Genomic DNA, 13,861 nt, shown 5'->3' on the forward strand with positions numbered 1-13,861 from the left:
TATAGCGTACATCAAAGTCAAGTTGTAAATTGAGTGCGTAACGCCCTTTATTGCGCCAAACACAACACACTGATGTAAAGTGGGCAACTCATAACCGAACGCTATTTATTACTCGGACTACAATGTGCCACACTTAAACCTTCGCAAGTTTTTCCCGCAGTGCCTATTTTTTCATATTACGCCTATGCAACCTATTTTTTTCTGGAAAATAATGTGGATTGGCTTGTGAGCTTGAATTCATCCTTGCTCGAAGTTTTGTGACAGTCCGGATTCTTTCTATCTTCGCAGGAGTATGTACGTCGACGTCAATCATGTCATTGTCACTGGCCTTCCTTGCTGCTTTGAACAGTGCAATTATCAGTATGACGGCCATTCTTATTTAATGTTTGTTTTAAAACCTGACAAAAAAGACGTCTAAGTTTTGACGTTCTGCTGTAGCTGGAATGCAAGCCTCGTCTAAGTTTTGACGTTCTGCTGTAGCTGGAATGCAAGCCTAGTACAGCAACAGGAATACAAAAAGAAAAAAAACTCAATTAACAGGATATTAACCCCGTACTTCAGGAGTTGACAGCGTATAACCTATTATTTCAGACAGCTCTATTTCGTCTATCAAAGATAACACGACGGCCACAGCATACACTGACGGGAAATCCTTCTTTCTTTTTTTCCAACAAACATTGTTGTCTGGTGACCTCGGCATAGCTGGTTTAAGAAGAATCGAAAAATTTTGCATTAGTCTATTAGACGTTCAGCTATGGCACAGTCGCAGAAAATGAAAATCACAAAGCTTTTGTGGTTTTCTCTCGTCCTCCTGGTGACTCTCTGGCATACTGCCTCCGGGACCAAAGAGCTGCAGCAGGACGTCCCAGACATTCTTGAGGTAGGTGGTCGTTATAAAGCCTATTTTACGTATGATAAACGGTTGACAGCATAATAAGTGCACAATTACAAGTTTACCAGGTTCTATTTTACAATTGCTATGTGCTTTCGCGTGTAATTGGCCGCACTTCAAGCTTCGCGGTGCGGGTATTTCTGAGCTTAGGTTCACTTAGGTCACGGATGCTTGAAGAGCAAGGTTCAACACGTAAGTTGTTGCCCCTTAGTGGTCGTAAATCTCGTAGACGCCGTATTTTATAATAACACGAAGAACAGGGTGCACCGGCTGTGCATGCGCTTAGTGCAGTCCGCATAAAGCCCAACCTCAGCTTAACAGAAAAGTAACTATTTTCCAGGTGAGGCCATACAAAAATAATAGTGTAACGTAACCTTTTAAAACTTAAAATAGCGCATTTTACCACTCGGACCAATTGGGGAATGTGTTTTCGTGTTTCAATTTGAAAACATTGGGTTCTATATCAGGCGGCAGGACCCTGTATGTCGTTGGGAAGATCTGTCGTGCTTATGTCGTGCACACGCTCTCGATTCGAGTGCGCGATTTACTACTTATGTAATTATCATGCCAAAATTACAGCAGTACGACAGCAGTTGTTTCAATTGTCCTCTTATTGCCAGGCTTGCATGTTTGCGTTACTTTCTTCCATTTTTTAAATTCACCCATCTTAGCCCTACACAAAGGCTATTAGCGTAATTGTGCTTTTCGAGATTTGTAATTTGTATACTCAGATTATTTCTCTAATTGTTAGTACACGTTACTGACACACGTTTTTATATCGAAGCCCACAACACCATCACTAGGCCATCTATTTCAGCTATTTCCAAGGTGAGGACGTAAAAAAAAGAGCAGCTCAATAGCGTCGTTTACTATTCTCTCCGGTACAAACACCACATCGGCTTTAAGCCGAGGTTCAGCTGAACGTTCGGACGGCCCTGCCGATATATACATTTATGTGCTCTCCGGTAGACATGGTTCACAGGACTCTTTTCTTGCATGCCGACCTTTGAGGCTGCCCTCACTCAGCGATTAATTTCCCGTATGGCTGGCAACAAATGATCAACTTAAAAAATTTGTCTGGTTCCTGGACCATTGCATGTGAGCCGCGTGTGAGAGTTGAAGTGCGTTGTATCATCATTAGAAGTGCTCGTGTATGTTCCAAGGGCCTAAAATGTGTTGTCGTAACCTTCGCTAGAAGTGGCGTCAAATGTAAGCTCCAGAACAAAGCTCCGATTCTGGAAAACCTTCATGTTTTGTGCCCCGTGCATACTCCTGTGCCATGCTAACTGCACCAAAACAATTCTGGCGGTGCCCAGAAACGAAGTTCAAGAGTACTAACACTCGCGAGGTAGTTCCGACGCTTGGAGAATTGAAGACCCCATTCTCTCCCCGAGATATGTGTAATCTGATACCTGTGTAGAGAATTGTATCCATTTGGTCCTTCCGGGCAGACCTCAACTGTGTCTGCCTCGCCACAAAGTTGCTCAGGTATGTCACCAGTGCAGTATGCCGTGCTAGGAAAAGTGTTGCAATTACTGCCATTCAAGCGAAGCATACGTCACCACATTTGCCAGCAAGCCTGGCACTGCAAAAAGAAACCACTTCAATGAACTACTCATGGATGCTTCGTGGGTGGTTGACGCAACTGGAGAGGCTCGTTGTAGTTCTGTTGTGTGTGATATTCTTTCCAATAATGATCCACAAAGAAGTGTTTCGCAGAACGCTCTTCCAAATAACGTGGTGAAAGATGGGCTCATTTTAGCCCGTAGGTCCTCGTTCAAGTTAGCCCCCTCGTACTGACCGACATGCCGTCTTCTTGTCCGAATAGGTACAGGTATGTCGGAAGAGCTTCCCTCCCAACGGGGGCTTTGGAGCTGTAAGATCAGTGTAGTGGATTAAATTACTGAGGTTTCTGATAATTCTCAGGTTCCTGCCGTGTTGCGGCCGTCCTAACAAGCCCATGTCGAAAAACAATAGTACATTCAAAATGGCAACCCATGTTACGAGACGTATCTTATAAGCGACGCGAACAAGCAGCCACTAGTATAAAATGGAAAGGATAGACGCGCGACGAGGCAATGTGTTTTTGCGTTGGATATGGGTGGGGTTGGGCGCATTCCGTTTTAGGAGGTCGGGCGGTCGGCGTCTGATGTCGTCTTCGTAACCGTCGCCCCATCTAGTCACGGTACTAAAACACCGGGACACTCGTTAACGCCTCGCGCTAGAACGTAACTCGCACTAAAAATACTCCGGGACACTCGTTTGCGCCTCGGGCTAGAACGCTTCGTGCTTAAAAGACTTTTGCAGCAAAGATGTATACCTCTACCCCCCAACGGTTTCATTTCCGCTAGCAAGAACGCCAAGGCGGTACGAATACACTTTTACACTGCAGGCTTCGCCCCTTCCGAGGTTTCACGTTAGTGGAGATGCCACGCGATTTTTTCCCTTTTGCAACAGATCGCCCGTTTCCTCTATATACAGGATGTTACTCATCCGTTCCTTAGAGCAGTGGCTCAGCGTCGTCACCTGTTATGTTACTTGGGTTTTCCCGTGGTTTCTTCTGAAGTTCAAGATTGTCGTTTGAAATGGTTTCCATAGGAAGTAATGAATGCCAAATTAGTACAGTGACTTAAAAGGGCAACTAAAACGAAAGCTTTAACTGCTACATTCGGTTGAAAAGCGCCAATGTTGCAATAATAAGGCCGCCGCACTAAAGACCAAATAATATAAAAACGCCTGTGTGATCTTCTGGGATTCAAACCGGCTGTCTCTATACAGTAGAATCCGAGTGTAAAAGGTGTCGCTATTCCTTTTTTGCGTCATACGCACTTGGGATGATTGGCCAGGAATTGGGAGCTCCTACTACAATGTGCCCGCTTCACAGAAATCCCAAAACTATAAATTTGGAACTTAATGGTTCAAACACTCACAGGTGTACACAAGTCGCGCAGAACCCTGATTCTAGAGCAGCTGTAACGTGTGCCACTCTGCTTGCTGGTGCATTGCGCGAAGACGAAATAACAAAAACGAAGAAATGTGCATACACAGTGCCACAGAAAGGAAGCCGGTTCACGTAATTTGCACCAAAAGGCAAGAAAACGTAAGCGACGAAAGCGATTCAAAAGCGATTCTACAGCAAAAAAGTTACCAAGCATTACGAGGCCTTCGCCTTCCAAGCACGCAATTAGAGTTGAGAGCCCGTGATATTTTCTCTTGAGTATTTCTTTAACGGCACCTGGAAACCTCTCATAAGAGATGTAATAGAGCCTGCTTCCCTCCCCCCCCCCCCCCCCCTTGACGCCTTGGGCTCAACAAAGAAGAAACTTGTCATGTTTTTATGCCACTGAAACGCATTTGTGCGTTCTCGGGCACAAAATAGGAGGCTTCGAGAGGTCAGTGACTGTCAAGGACCCGTGAACGGCTGCTGGATGAAATGCACAGGGGGCGTGCGGCCTGCCACCTGGCACCACACGACACATAGAAGGTGATGACGATAACGACGAATAAATGATTCTTCCGGTGTAGTGGCAGCAACCTCATTTGCCATCAGCGCCCCTATCATCATCATAACTTGCATTCTACCGTCATATTTAGCGATGTCTGGCCTGAAGTGTGAGGAGTGTCACACTTCATTAGACATCGAACATGACTGCGCACCTGAGCGGTCGCATGTCATCGGTGCTCTCAGTTCTGGCCGGAGCTATGCACCAGCAATAAATGTTGGAAGCCACACCCGCTCTATCGAGTCCACGGCTCCTTGCTACACCGGAAAAAACTGTGCTTCGGCCCGTTATAAGAAGGCTGTGTCCAGAGTGCCGTCCGACTGTACAGTAAGCATTCCACTATATAGACATCCACAGCGTTCTGTGAGAAAACATGCCGCGTCAGGCACTGCATCATTCTACAGACCGTAAAGCGAGTCAACGTAACCTCAACGTACATATCAAGACCTAACGAACAGAAAACAATCATTTAGAGCCTTAAAAACTAAACTAAGTGAAAAATTATGGTGTAACTGAAAAGCGAAAGACAACCAACCGAGGCAACAGCCGGAATCGAACCACCGTCGTTGGCATGAAGAACGTAAGGCGGATCCTCTACACTACAACGACCGACGTCTTGTGCGGTGCTAGCGTAGTCCTAAATATTCAAATATCGTCGGACGGCACTCCATTCCTGCAGCGCTGAGCTGGAGTGCCATCAGACGGCACTCTGGACACTGCGTTATATGAAAAGAACAAGGATTGAAACCTAGAAATAGCGGCCACCAAAAGCCGCAATTTATAACCGCCACAATACCATCCCGTTCATGCCCTGACTGAAGAAAATTCAACTTTGGTAGTTATACGCGCCGAAGCTATACCTTAGCTATACGGCTAGTCGTAGTGCAGGGCTCCAGATTTAATGTTGACCCCCTGGGGATGTTTAACGTACGGCGAAATCCCGGTACACGTACGTTTCCGCTGTTCGTCTGCGTCTGAAATGTAGCCACCACAGCCGAAATCAAACCGGTGTCCCTAAGGTCAGCAGCACTACCTGAACCACTGAGCCACCATTGCGACGGTGTTCTTACTGCACTTGCCCAAAATATATTGAATCACTCTCTAAAGCGACGTCAGTGAGTATCTCCAATTTCAATTTACGTTTGCCTATCGAATAGTGCCGAAACGGCACGCAAAATATGCTACCAACGAACGTGTTTTAGAGAATGTACTGGGGCCTATTCAAGCAATCTAAAGCTAGTTAATTACACAATTAGCATTTCGCGAACCTCAAAGCATGCCCCTGTAAAATCTTTCGTTTCTTGGTGATGCGAATGCGTGTGAGCGCTCAGTAATAATACCAAAGGAAGAAAAAGACAATGATCAAAAGAACATTGTAATAAGGAAGGGACCTGTGCACATTGCGCCGTTCTACAGTGATGCTTTCGCAGTCACTACACAATATGGTCTGCTTAGGTGTCCTCGTAATTTTTTTTCATCGGAATCGTGCTGCATTTCGTCTTGTCCTGGTACCAAGTGATATCAGTGTTCCTCATAACCTACTTTTTCTGACTCGCCTACCAGCAGTCTGGGGAGCTATAGCCTGACAGGCCGCTAGTCTGAGCCTCACCTCTGAACGATAAGGCTAATTCAACGATTACTCACCTACACAATTATATGCACATTGAACCGATAAACCTTCTTGTCCCAGTGGTTCGCCGCTACTTATGAGTACCAGACTTCTGGTGTGGCGTTTTGATTTGTTACGGCGGAGTTGTTACAGCCTACACCCCCGGTTTTCGCCTCGCAGAACGAGAAAACACGATCCTTCTTTCAGTCACTCAGCCGGTATTCTCTGCACGTTCCGCGGCTTACCGCACGTGTTCTTTCGCGCTGCTCCCTGTCCCCCTTCGGCGCTTCATATTTTGGTATAAGATGGCATATATTGCCCCTCAAGCAAATGTTTGTTACGGCAAGGCCTCTCCGTTTATTGTACAGGTGACTTTAAGGGTATCGCTGTAAGATGGGTCTTTACAAGCTGGCTTTCCTACAGCGTGAAGTGAACAGTGAATACGACTGATAAAGAAAAAACCGGATACCTCCCAACGAACACTGCGAAAACGGACCACAGAAGATGATCCCGCCTCATTCGCCAAGCGTAAGCGCGATGCCCGTCGGTACCCCAAATATCGCCTGGCGGAGAGCGCAAGATGTCGGCGTAGCTACAATCCCGCTGAACGCTTCTTCGGCGGACGTTGTGGTTTTAGCGGGGTTTGGGGCCAAGTAATAAGTGTGTGATCGTTCGTGGTTTCCCGATTATCCTAGTCCCGTTCCTACGATAAACGATCAAGAGATAGTCTGGTCATCGACCTTCACAACGTGGAATTGCACCGAATTTTAACAGTGGACCTGTTGCTGGCGGCAATGTGTGCGGCGTCATCAGAAAATGTATGGGTCATTGTTACTCCCATCGGTTACCGTTTACTGAGCGCGCGCATCACGAGGAGCTGTCGGCGTCGTGCATGCTTGCGCATGGCGTTCGCAGAAAATAATAAAAAAAAAACAGATCACGTGCGTCCGTGCCTCTACGGGGAAACACAAAACATCTCGCGCTACAGACGCCCAGTTTGCGAAACCGGTAGATGGTAGTTCCAGCGCGTGCTCGTGCGTTCACTTCGGGAGAAATATGAAAGCCTGCGGACAAAATGATTCGGGCCCGCGAGTCATGCATAAAGAATACGACGATATAAATGGATATGACGATGACTACTTCTACGACAGTGAGAAAGCGCTGAGGGAACATGTAGATAAATAATTTCAAACCAAAGCAATGGGTGGTGGTATGTCCTTCAGGGCTTACTTAGGAAGAAATCCTCCAGAGTGCAAGCTTCACGAACTTTTTTGTTCCTACTTCCGTTTGTTTGTAGTACGTCATCTGCTTCGTTGTCAATTGCCTTTGATATGCGGCTATAGTTTTTGCTTCCCTCTGGCTGGGGTCATTTTTATGCAGTCTGCTTGCTTTTAATAAAAAACGATCCATCGTAACACAGTGGATCCGTGTTGTGGTCCCATTCTGTATGCCACGGATTCGGATAAGGGACCCCTGCTCACATATTTGTTTATTTATTTTTTTGTGTGGAACCGTCGGTCGTTCTTATCGCTTGATCATACGATCGCTGAACTCTCTATTTCCGCGGAACAGCGAGTTTATTAGCCTTGGAAATGAAGTTGAAGGTCCACAAAATAAAGGACGACCCAGCAATTTCGGACCTGGCAAAAAAATAAATACCACGCAACATTGGTGTGAGGAAGCTTTTGCTAGAGTCGCCTTCTCAGACGTTTGAAAAGTACTTTTTTTTCGGTAAGACGTCTCGCCATTTTGTTTACTTTTGGGGGCTTACCTGACAGGGATCCCTATTTCTAAAACTCAAGTGTACTGACTACTCCGACTAAACATTACTTTACATGTCTATGTCTACCTAAACTTTACAGACGTTCGGCAACTTCGATTATGTTGTAGCCATCAGGGATGTGAACAAAGACCCAGTCCTTAAATGCCTGACGTCAACCCGCATTTCTTATAACACGGCTGCTCCATCCGCAACATATGTTTGGTCTCTTAATGGAGGGCAAGGACAGGAAAGGTAAGCTCTAAGAAATCATACACGGGAGCTATATTACCTACATTGTCACCGCAAGTGGCCGTAAGAAAAAAAGGGTTACCACCATAGCTCACCCTTGCCTTTAGGGACCGCGAACATAAATTTCTCCCTTATTATTCGCGCAATTTGGTTCAAACAGACTGTGAACCGTACGGTTGGGATGCGATAAGACGTTTTATAATCATGGCTGCTATGATGCGACTAAGAATCTTTCGAGTACAACAAGAGCACACGAAATTTCTTGGATGTGAACGGAAAGATGCGCAGCGATAACCAAACTAATGCCACAAAGATTACTTAGCTTCAGGCATGTGTAAAAGTATTGAAAGGACATAAAGTATTAAAAGAATTGCTTAAAGAGTAGTAGCAGTACGCATAGCCCAAACATGTTTGGGTTAGGTGTGGAAGTGTAGAGGCGCTGGAAGCCCCCCAAAAAGTAGCTCAAGATGAAACGCACGACCAGCGCCTATGCCACTAATCGAGTTGAATTAGTTGACAGGCTCATTATTTCAATGTCCGGCAGGGGAGTATCTTCTATAAATACTCCATTTTTTATACTAGCCTTATGAATGTGGAGTTGTAAAGCATTGTAGCTCTTTGCTCGTATGTATTGTTTTCTTAAAAGAAAGAACGGAGGAGAACTTTCCTTTGGTTTGCCAAATAGGGGTTACTGTCTCTTGACTTATGTTTCCCTGCCCGCGAAGTGTCGCTTCTGCCGCTCGGCCCAGTAGAAGTGCTTTGAAGGGAAGCCTGGGGTACCTCTTATTTACCTTTATCGAGGAAGGGCTTTGCATATTTGTTTCCAAAACCTTGTAGATTTCTACTAACCGGTATCATTTTTGACAAAAAAAAAATGACTGCCTAGTACTGCGGCTCCCACATCTGTCCCCTTAGCCTAACCTCAGTGACGACCTCCTTGTTGAACTAGTGGTAGGTATTTCCGTAGCTCCCCTGTGCTCTCCACGCAATAAGTTTTGGTAGCTTCACCATGGTCCCATTGCAAGTGAAATCGGCAGCCTAAAAAATGATACTTACTTTTGCCCATGTACATAACTCTTGACGAAGGCTTTCCCTAAACTGTATTATACGATGTGTTACGACTAAAAGATTCTACTACAATATGAAGAATTTCCCAGTACCACATACAGAACCTGTCACCAAATTATAAAGTTGAGAAAGTTTATAGTGTGCCACATAAGGCACAAGCACGTGCAATAAAAACTAGCATTCCACTGATCTCGTGGTGCCGAGAAACATTTGCTGAGTTCTGGGTATGTCTGCTTATCAAGCATCCGAAATACAGGTCGTCAAGTTGAATGACCGTCCCGACACGAACTAATTAAAAGTATTGATTCCTGGTTTGCGGGAATCGAATTGCTCTCAGAGTAAATACTTGTTGCGACTTGACTGTGTTGCAGAGAACACATGCTTGTCACCTTTACACCAGCCAGCACTAAGGACACTGCTTTTTACACCACCGAACTCAGCGGAAACACGAAGACCGGTAAGCTCATATGAATCCTCCGTAAGCCAGAGGAAGATGGCGTGTATGTGTTTCCAACTGACCAACGCACAAGGTTTTCTTTTCGGAATTTTCGGTTGTGGATAGATAATGTTTTTCATGTGTTTTCCACAGCATCTGTTCTTGCCATAGGTGCAGAAATAAATAACGCCTTTTTAAGCAGTTACATAAAGAACTATACGAATAGTTCTTTAGTAAGAATAGAAGAAGAAAGTAAGTTCTATAGTAAGAACTATAGGAGTCGACACTCTAGGAAACAACTGACCGAACTGTAAAGATCAATACATTAAAACGCATATTTCATCATTATATTGCACTGCCTGGCAAAAACACTCATCTCCGTATGTAAAAATAAACTTTTGGATAGTATCTCGAGCATTGAGGAAACTGAAATATAAGCTAGGACACAGTTTAAAAGATAACCGCCAGTGCTAGTTTTGTAAACGCAAACATCGATGCCAGTGTGTGCGACGGATACCTTATATACGTCACGCTAACTCATGGGCTTGAAACTGCGTGGAAGTTACGTTTACTACCCGTTGTAGATTTTCGAACTGAGTCCTTGACTTGAGCCCATTACTCGTGCGGGCCTATCAAGTGTGCCACACTGAAAAGACGGGCATATTTCGAATCACTGGTCAAGTTACGTAAAAAATGCATGAAAGTGCGCATTTGTTTTTTGTAATCCTTATAGTTGAAACCTGCGTGACAAGAAAGGTAACGCACAAACTCGGGACGACTTGTGGTCGGCCAAGTTGAAGAAACTGTGCACATTAGGAACCTACAAAACGCGGTATAATTAAATTCGTCAAATTAGGATTGGCCTTTTCTGAATACTGAAGTTCTAGGGTTTAAAGCAGTTCTGGTAGCCATGTTGCATAATTTAACTTGATAGCAGGAGGCTCCTAAAATTAAGCAGCGTTGCAGCACAATGGTAAAAGCAAATCTGGAGAGACGACATACGCCAAAGAATTCATTTAAAATTACCAGTGTGTCATTGTGTCCTCCTTTCCGCCACATGAAAGTAAAGCGGTTCTTTTATTTGAACGTCGTCAACTGCGTTGAACGCACGAATAAAATTTTTCTGCGAAGATGCTGTGACGCAAGGAAACAGCTAATGTGGAAACTTCGGAAATTCGGTGGCGCATGATGAAAAATTAGGCAACGCGAAAGGCGAGAACGAGGCAGGGAAACTCCTATTCGTTGTGGTGCTTATTTCGTTTATACTTGTTTTTCGAGCTGTTTTATTTTCCATGAAGCACGGCGTAAACGCAGAAAAGGAACAGTTGAGGTTGCCTACAAAGTAGAGGCGCGCAGTTGCAGGAGCAATGCCATAGCATGAAGTTGATTAGACAATAAAAAGCTTTTGTATGATATCTGCAAAAATTGAAAGCATAATAATTTCAAGAAAGAGAGCTTTGAGTTTCATACTTGGGAGGTCGTCAGACAGCTAGGCCCGACGTGATGGCCATGGTTTACCCCCCTGCAGCAAGAGAGTGCGTAGAGGCTACAATTGAATTTGGTACGGGATGGTTGTCCCATTTCTATAAACAATGCTCGTTTAAATTTTCCAAGGTAGTTTTCGTGAAAGAAGGAAAACCGCAACACTTTTTTTTTACATGCGTACTCAACAGCGATGCTGCCATATTTACTTAAGTATGGAAAGTTAAAATGAAACCACATTTCTCCCACAAGCGAAGCAGGATACTTTCCGATTGTTTTCTTCCTACCAAAACGTGCCTCCGTAGAATTTACGCACTTACGTAAATACAAAGCACAACGACGAAAAAACAGTATGGATACTATACGGTTTTTTGTCTATTGGCCATAAACGCTTCAAAAAATGTGATTTATTCGGACTTGATCACTCCTCTCCCTTTGCACGGCAAACTAATTCTCCCTCTTTACTGCATACTCTTGTTTCAGAGACGGAAAATCCCGCAAAACTTCTGTACGTTAGCAACGAGGAAGGCTGCGCCGTGTTGGAGATGTCACCATTCGGATATCGTAAGCACATCTCTTCTAAGCATTGTAGACACGCCAATGTCTGTATTCTCAGCTCATTGGTGGCTTATCCACCATGGTAGAGATAAATTGTTCCAGAGTCTGTGTAAAAGCAATAAATTATGATAATCATAATTACTGGTACCAGGCTAACACCAGTGGCGTATCTCGCGCGCTGACTCGTAAGCCTCAAAACACACCCAGACCATGTGCAGAGCAAACACGTCTTGCTGAGCACATATGTACGCAAAATTATGCTCGGAACCGCGGGCGAGTGTGGCATAAAAATGGAGGAGAGAATATATTAGGCAGACGCACCTATCATTTCCAATGCATTGTGGAAAATTTGGAGGAACTTGTGTTATTTTTAGCCATGCTCGACTCCAAGAGTGTTCATAGGGCGTACCTTTTGCTACTTGAACAGAAATTGCGGCGACGTCGAGTGCGGTCAATTTCTGACTGAGTTCATGGCTTTTGTGCATACAGATTTAAGAGCTACCGATCCGATGAATTGCGGAGTACGTTTCCACACAGTGCTCAGTTTGTTGGGCGTACAACAAAAGCGCCAACATGTGGCATCCTTTCAAACCTGCAAATGGTACGGTGCGGCATCAACAGAAGGCGAATGGCTACCAGAACACGGGTGTGGCCGGGCTGGCGTTAGGCTTAACTTCACGCTTTGAATTCCGACATAGTGAATGCACACGCGCAGCTTGACGTACAATGAGTTGGGCGCTGCTTGGCTCATACGAACGCTGAACGTGACGTGTTCCTAATTTGTTGGCCGGTATAGTCTTGCAATAAGAATGTGCCTACGCTTTCAACTTAATTAACGGTGAGAAGAAGACGCCAAGACGAATGGAAAATGATGCGTAGATGTTGCCAGTGATGTTGCCACGTGCGGCGCCGATCTTCGTACTCCCGCAACTGCTTCTCCCAGCGGCTCACCGGTCGTGCACCAGTGAGCCCGAGTGTTAGAGTGGCGCCCTTAATACTGGCATACCCGTTCAGTCATCGGACAGTATTTTTTTCGCATTCAGTAAATCATTTGTTATTCTTTGGTATTCTCGTAATACTTGTCGTTTGTTTTCTTTTTCAGAGTGCACCTTGTGGGTCTCTGATGAAGTGAAGGACAACGTTGGAGAGCACTGTCGGGCGGTGTATGACGAATTATGCGGCCCGAGCATCTCCATTTATGACAAGGAAACCTGCGCTGACAGCGAAGCGTAGTCATTACTATAACAGTCAAGAAAACTCTAATATTCTCCAGCATAATATGCTTTTTGCCTCGCAGAGAACACCTAAAAAACATATCTGTTCTTCTGTTAGATGAAATATCCGAGAAAATCGACCTGGAACGAAATAAACACAATGACGTAGCTGATTTGAAAGTTTTCATTTACTCTTCTCCCCTTGCAAAAAAAGAGAAGTCGTTGGTAAATCCTCACCCTCGGGAACGTTTTAGCCACTGCTTTTATTTATTTTTGAATTAAAAAGCCTGTAGTGTTTGGAATAAATGCGAGCGTCTGGGAGAAGGTAATAGTATAGCCGGTGTGTTTAAATGTTGCAAAGAAACCTATTTGCTTAATTGTGTAGGTATCATTGGTGAATAGACAGGAGTGTCTAACGCGTTGTCCGGGGTAATGCCTTTGGCAGTAGCTGCTGTATTTCGGAGCTATATCTCATCGTCCAGAAATTTCGCTTTTTTACAAATAATTTCCGCCGGACTCGGAACAACACATGCAAACGGCATGGATTTTTAATGTCACCGATTTGTGTCCAGACTTACTGGCAGAGTAAAACATATAATTGCCTGTATGTAATAAACCGATCGCACTTCCTAAGAAGGAGCCTCACGAATCAATGGAAACAAAATGCAACCATAAAGGATGCCACAGGAGTCAGATGAAATGGTTTGACCCTTTACATTTCTAAATATTATTTTCAAAGCGTGGACACAGTAAAATACTGCAGAAAAACATATGCCGCGACTGCTTAGGGCATGCGCAACATCACTCACAATCGCAGAACTGATCATCTACAGCAGCAGCTCTACTCCTCCTCGCTTTCTTATGTTAATTTATTTGCGTGTAAATGTGTTTTATTCAGAATGACTGTACTTAGTGCCGCTCCATAGAATGCGGCCAAGATTGCACCAGGCGTAAAAAGTTTTAAGCATAATTCTTTTAGGGGCGAAGCTCCTCTTGCTCGGGCCCTGTCCCGGCCGTACACGGCAGAATGATGGTGATTGTGGCAGGATCCCCCTAGGGATTGCCCAACCAAAGATTGGTCAAAGAGG

The 13,861-nt window shown here is 44.7% G+C and overlaps 1 protein-coding gene across 1 annotated transcript; it reads left to right on the forward strand.

Moving 5' to 3' along the window:
• The first annotated feature begins 720 nt into the window (after positions 1-720).
• LOC144151459 (uncharacterized) lies at positions 721-12,946 on the forward strand. Its single transcript, XM_077682509.1, has 5 exons — positions 721-880; positions 7,867-8,018; positions 9,455-9,540; positions 11,485-11,565; positions 12,662-12,946. Exons 1-5 carry the CDS (start codon positions 755-757, stop codon positions 12,790-12,792), a joined length of 576 nt encoding a protein of 191 aa, XP_077538635.1. The 5' UTR covers positions 721-754; the 3' UTR covers positions 12,793-12,946.
• Positions 12,947-13,861: the final 915 nt, after the last annotated feature.

The sequence above is a fragment of the Haemaphysalis longicornis genome, unplaced genomic scaffold, assembly GCF_048455015.1.
Source record: "Haemaphysalis longicornis isolate Haplotype H1 unplaced genomic scaffold, Haemaphysalis longicornis Haplotype H1 scaffold_9, whole genome shotgun sequence".
NCBI classification, from domain to species: domain Eukaryota; kingdom Metazoa; phylum Arthropoda; class Arachnida; order Ixodida; family Ixodidae; genus Haemaphysalis; species Haemaphysalis longicornis.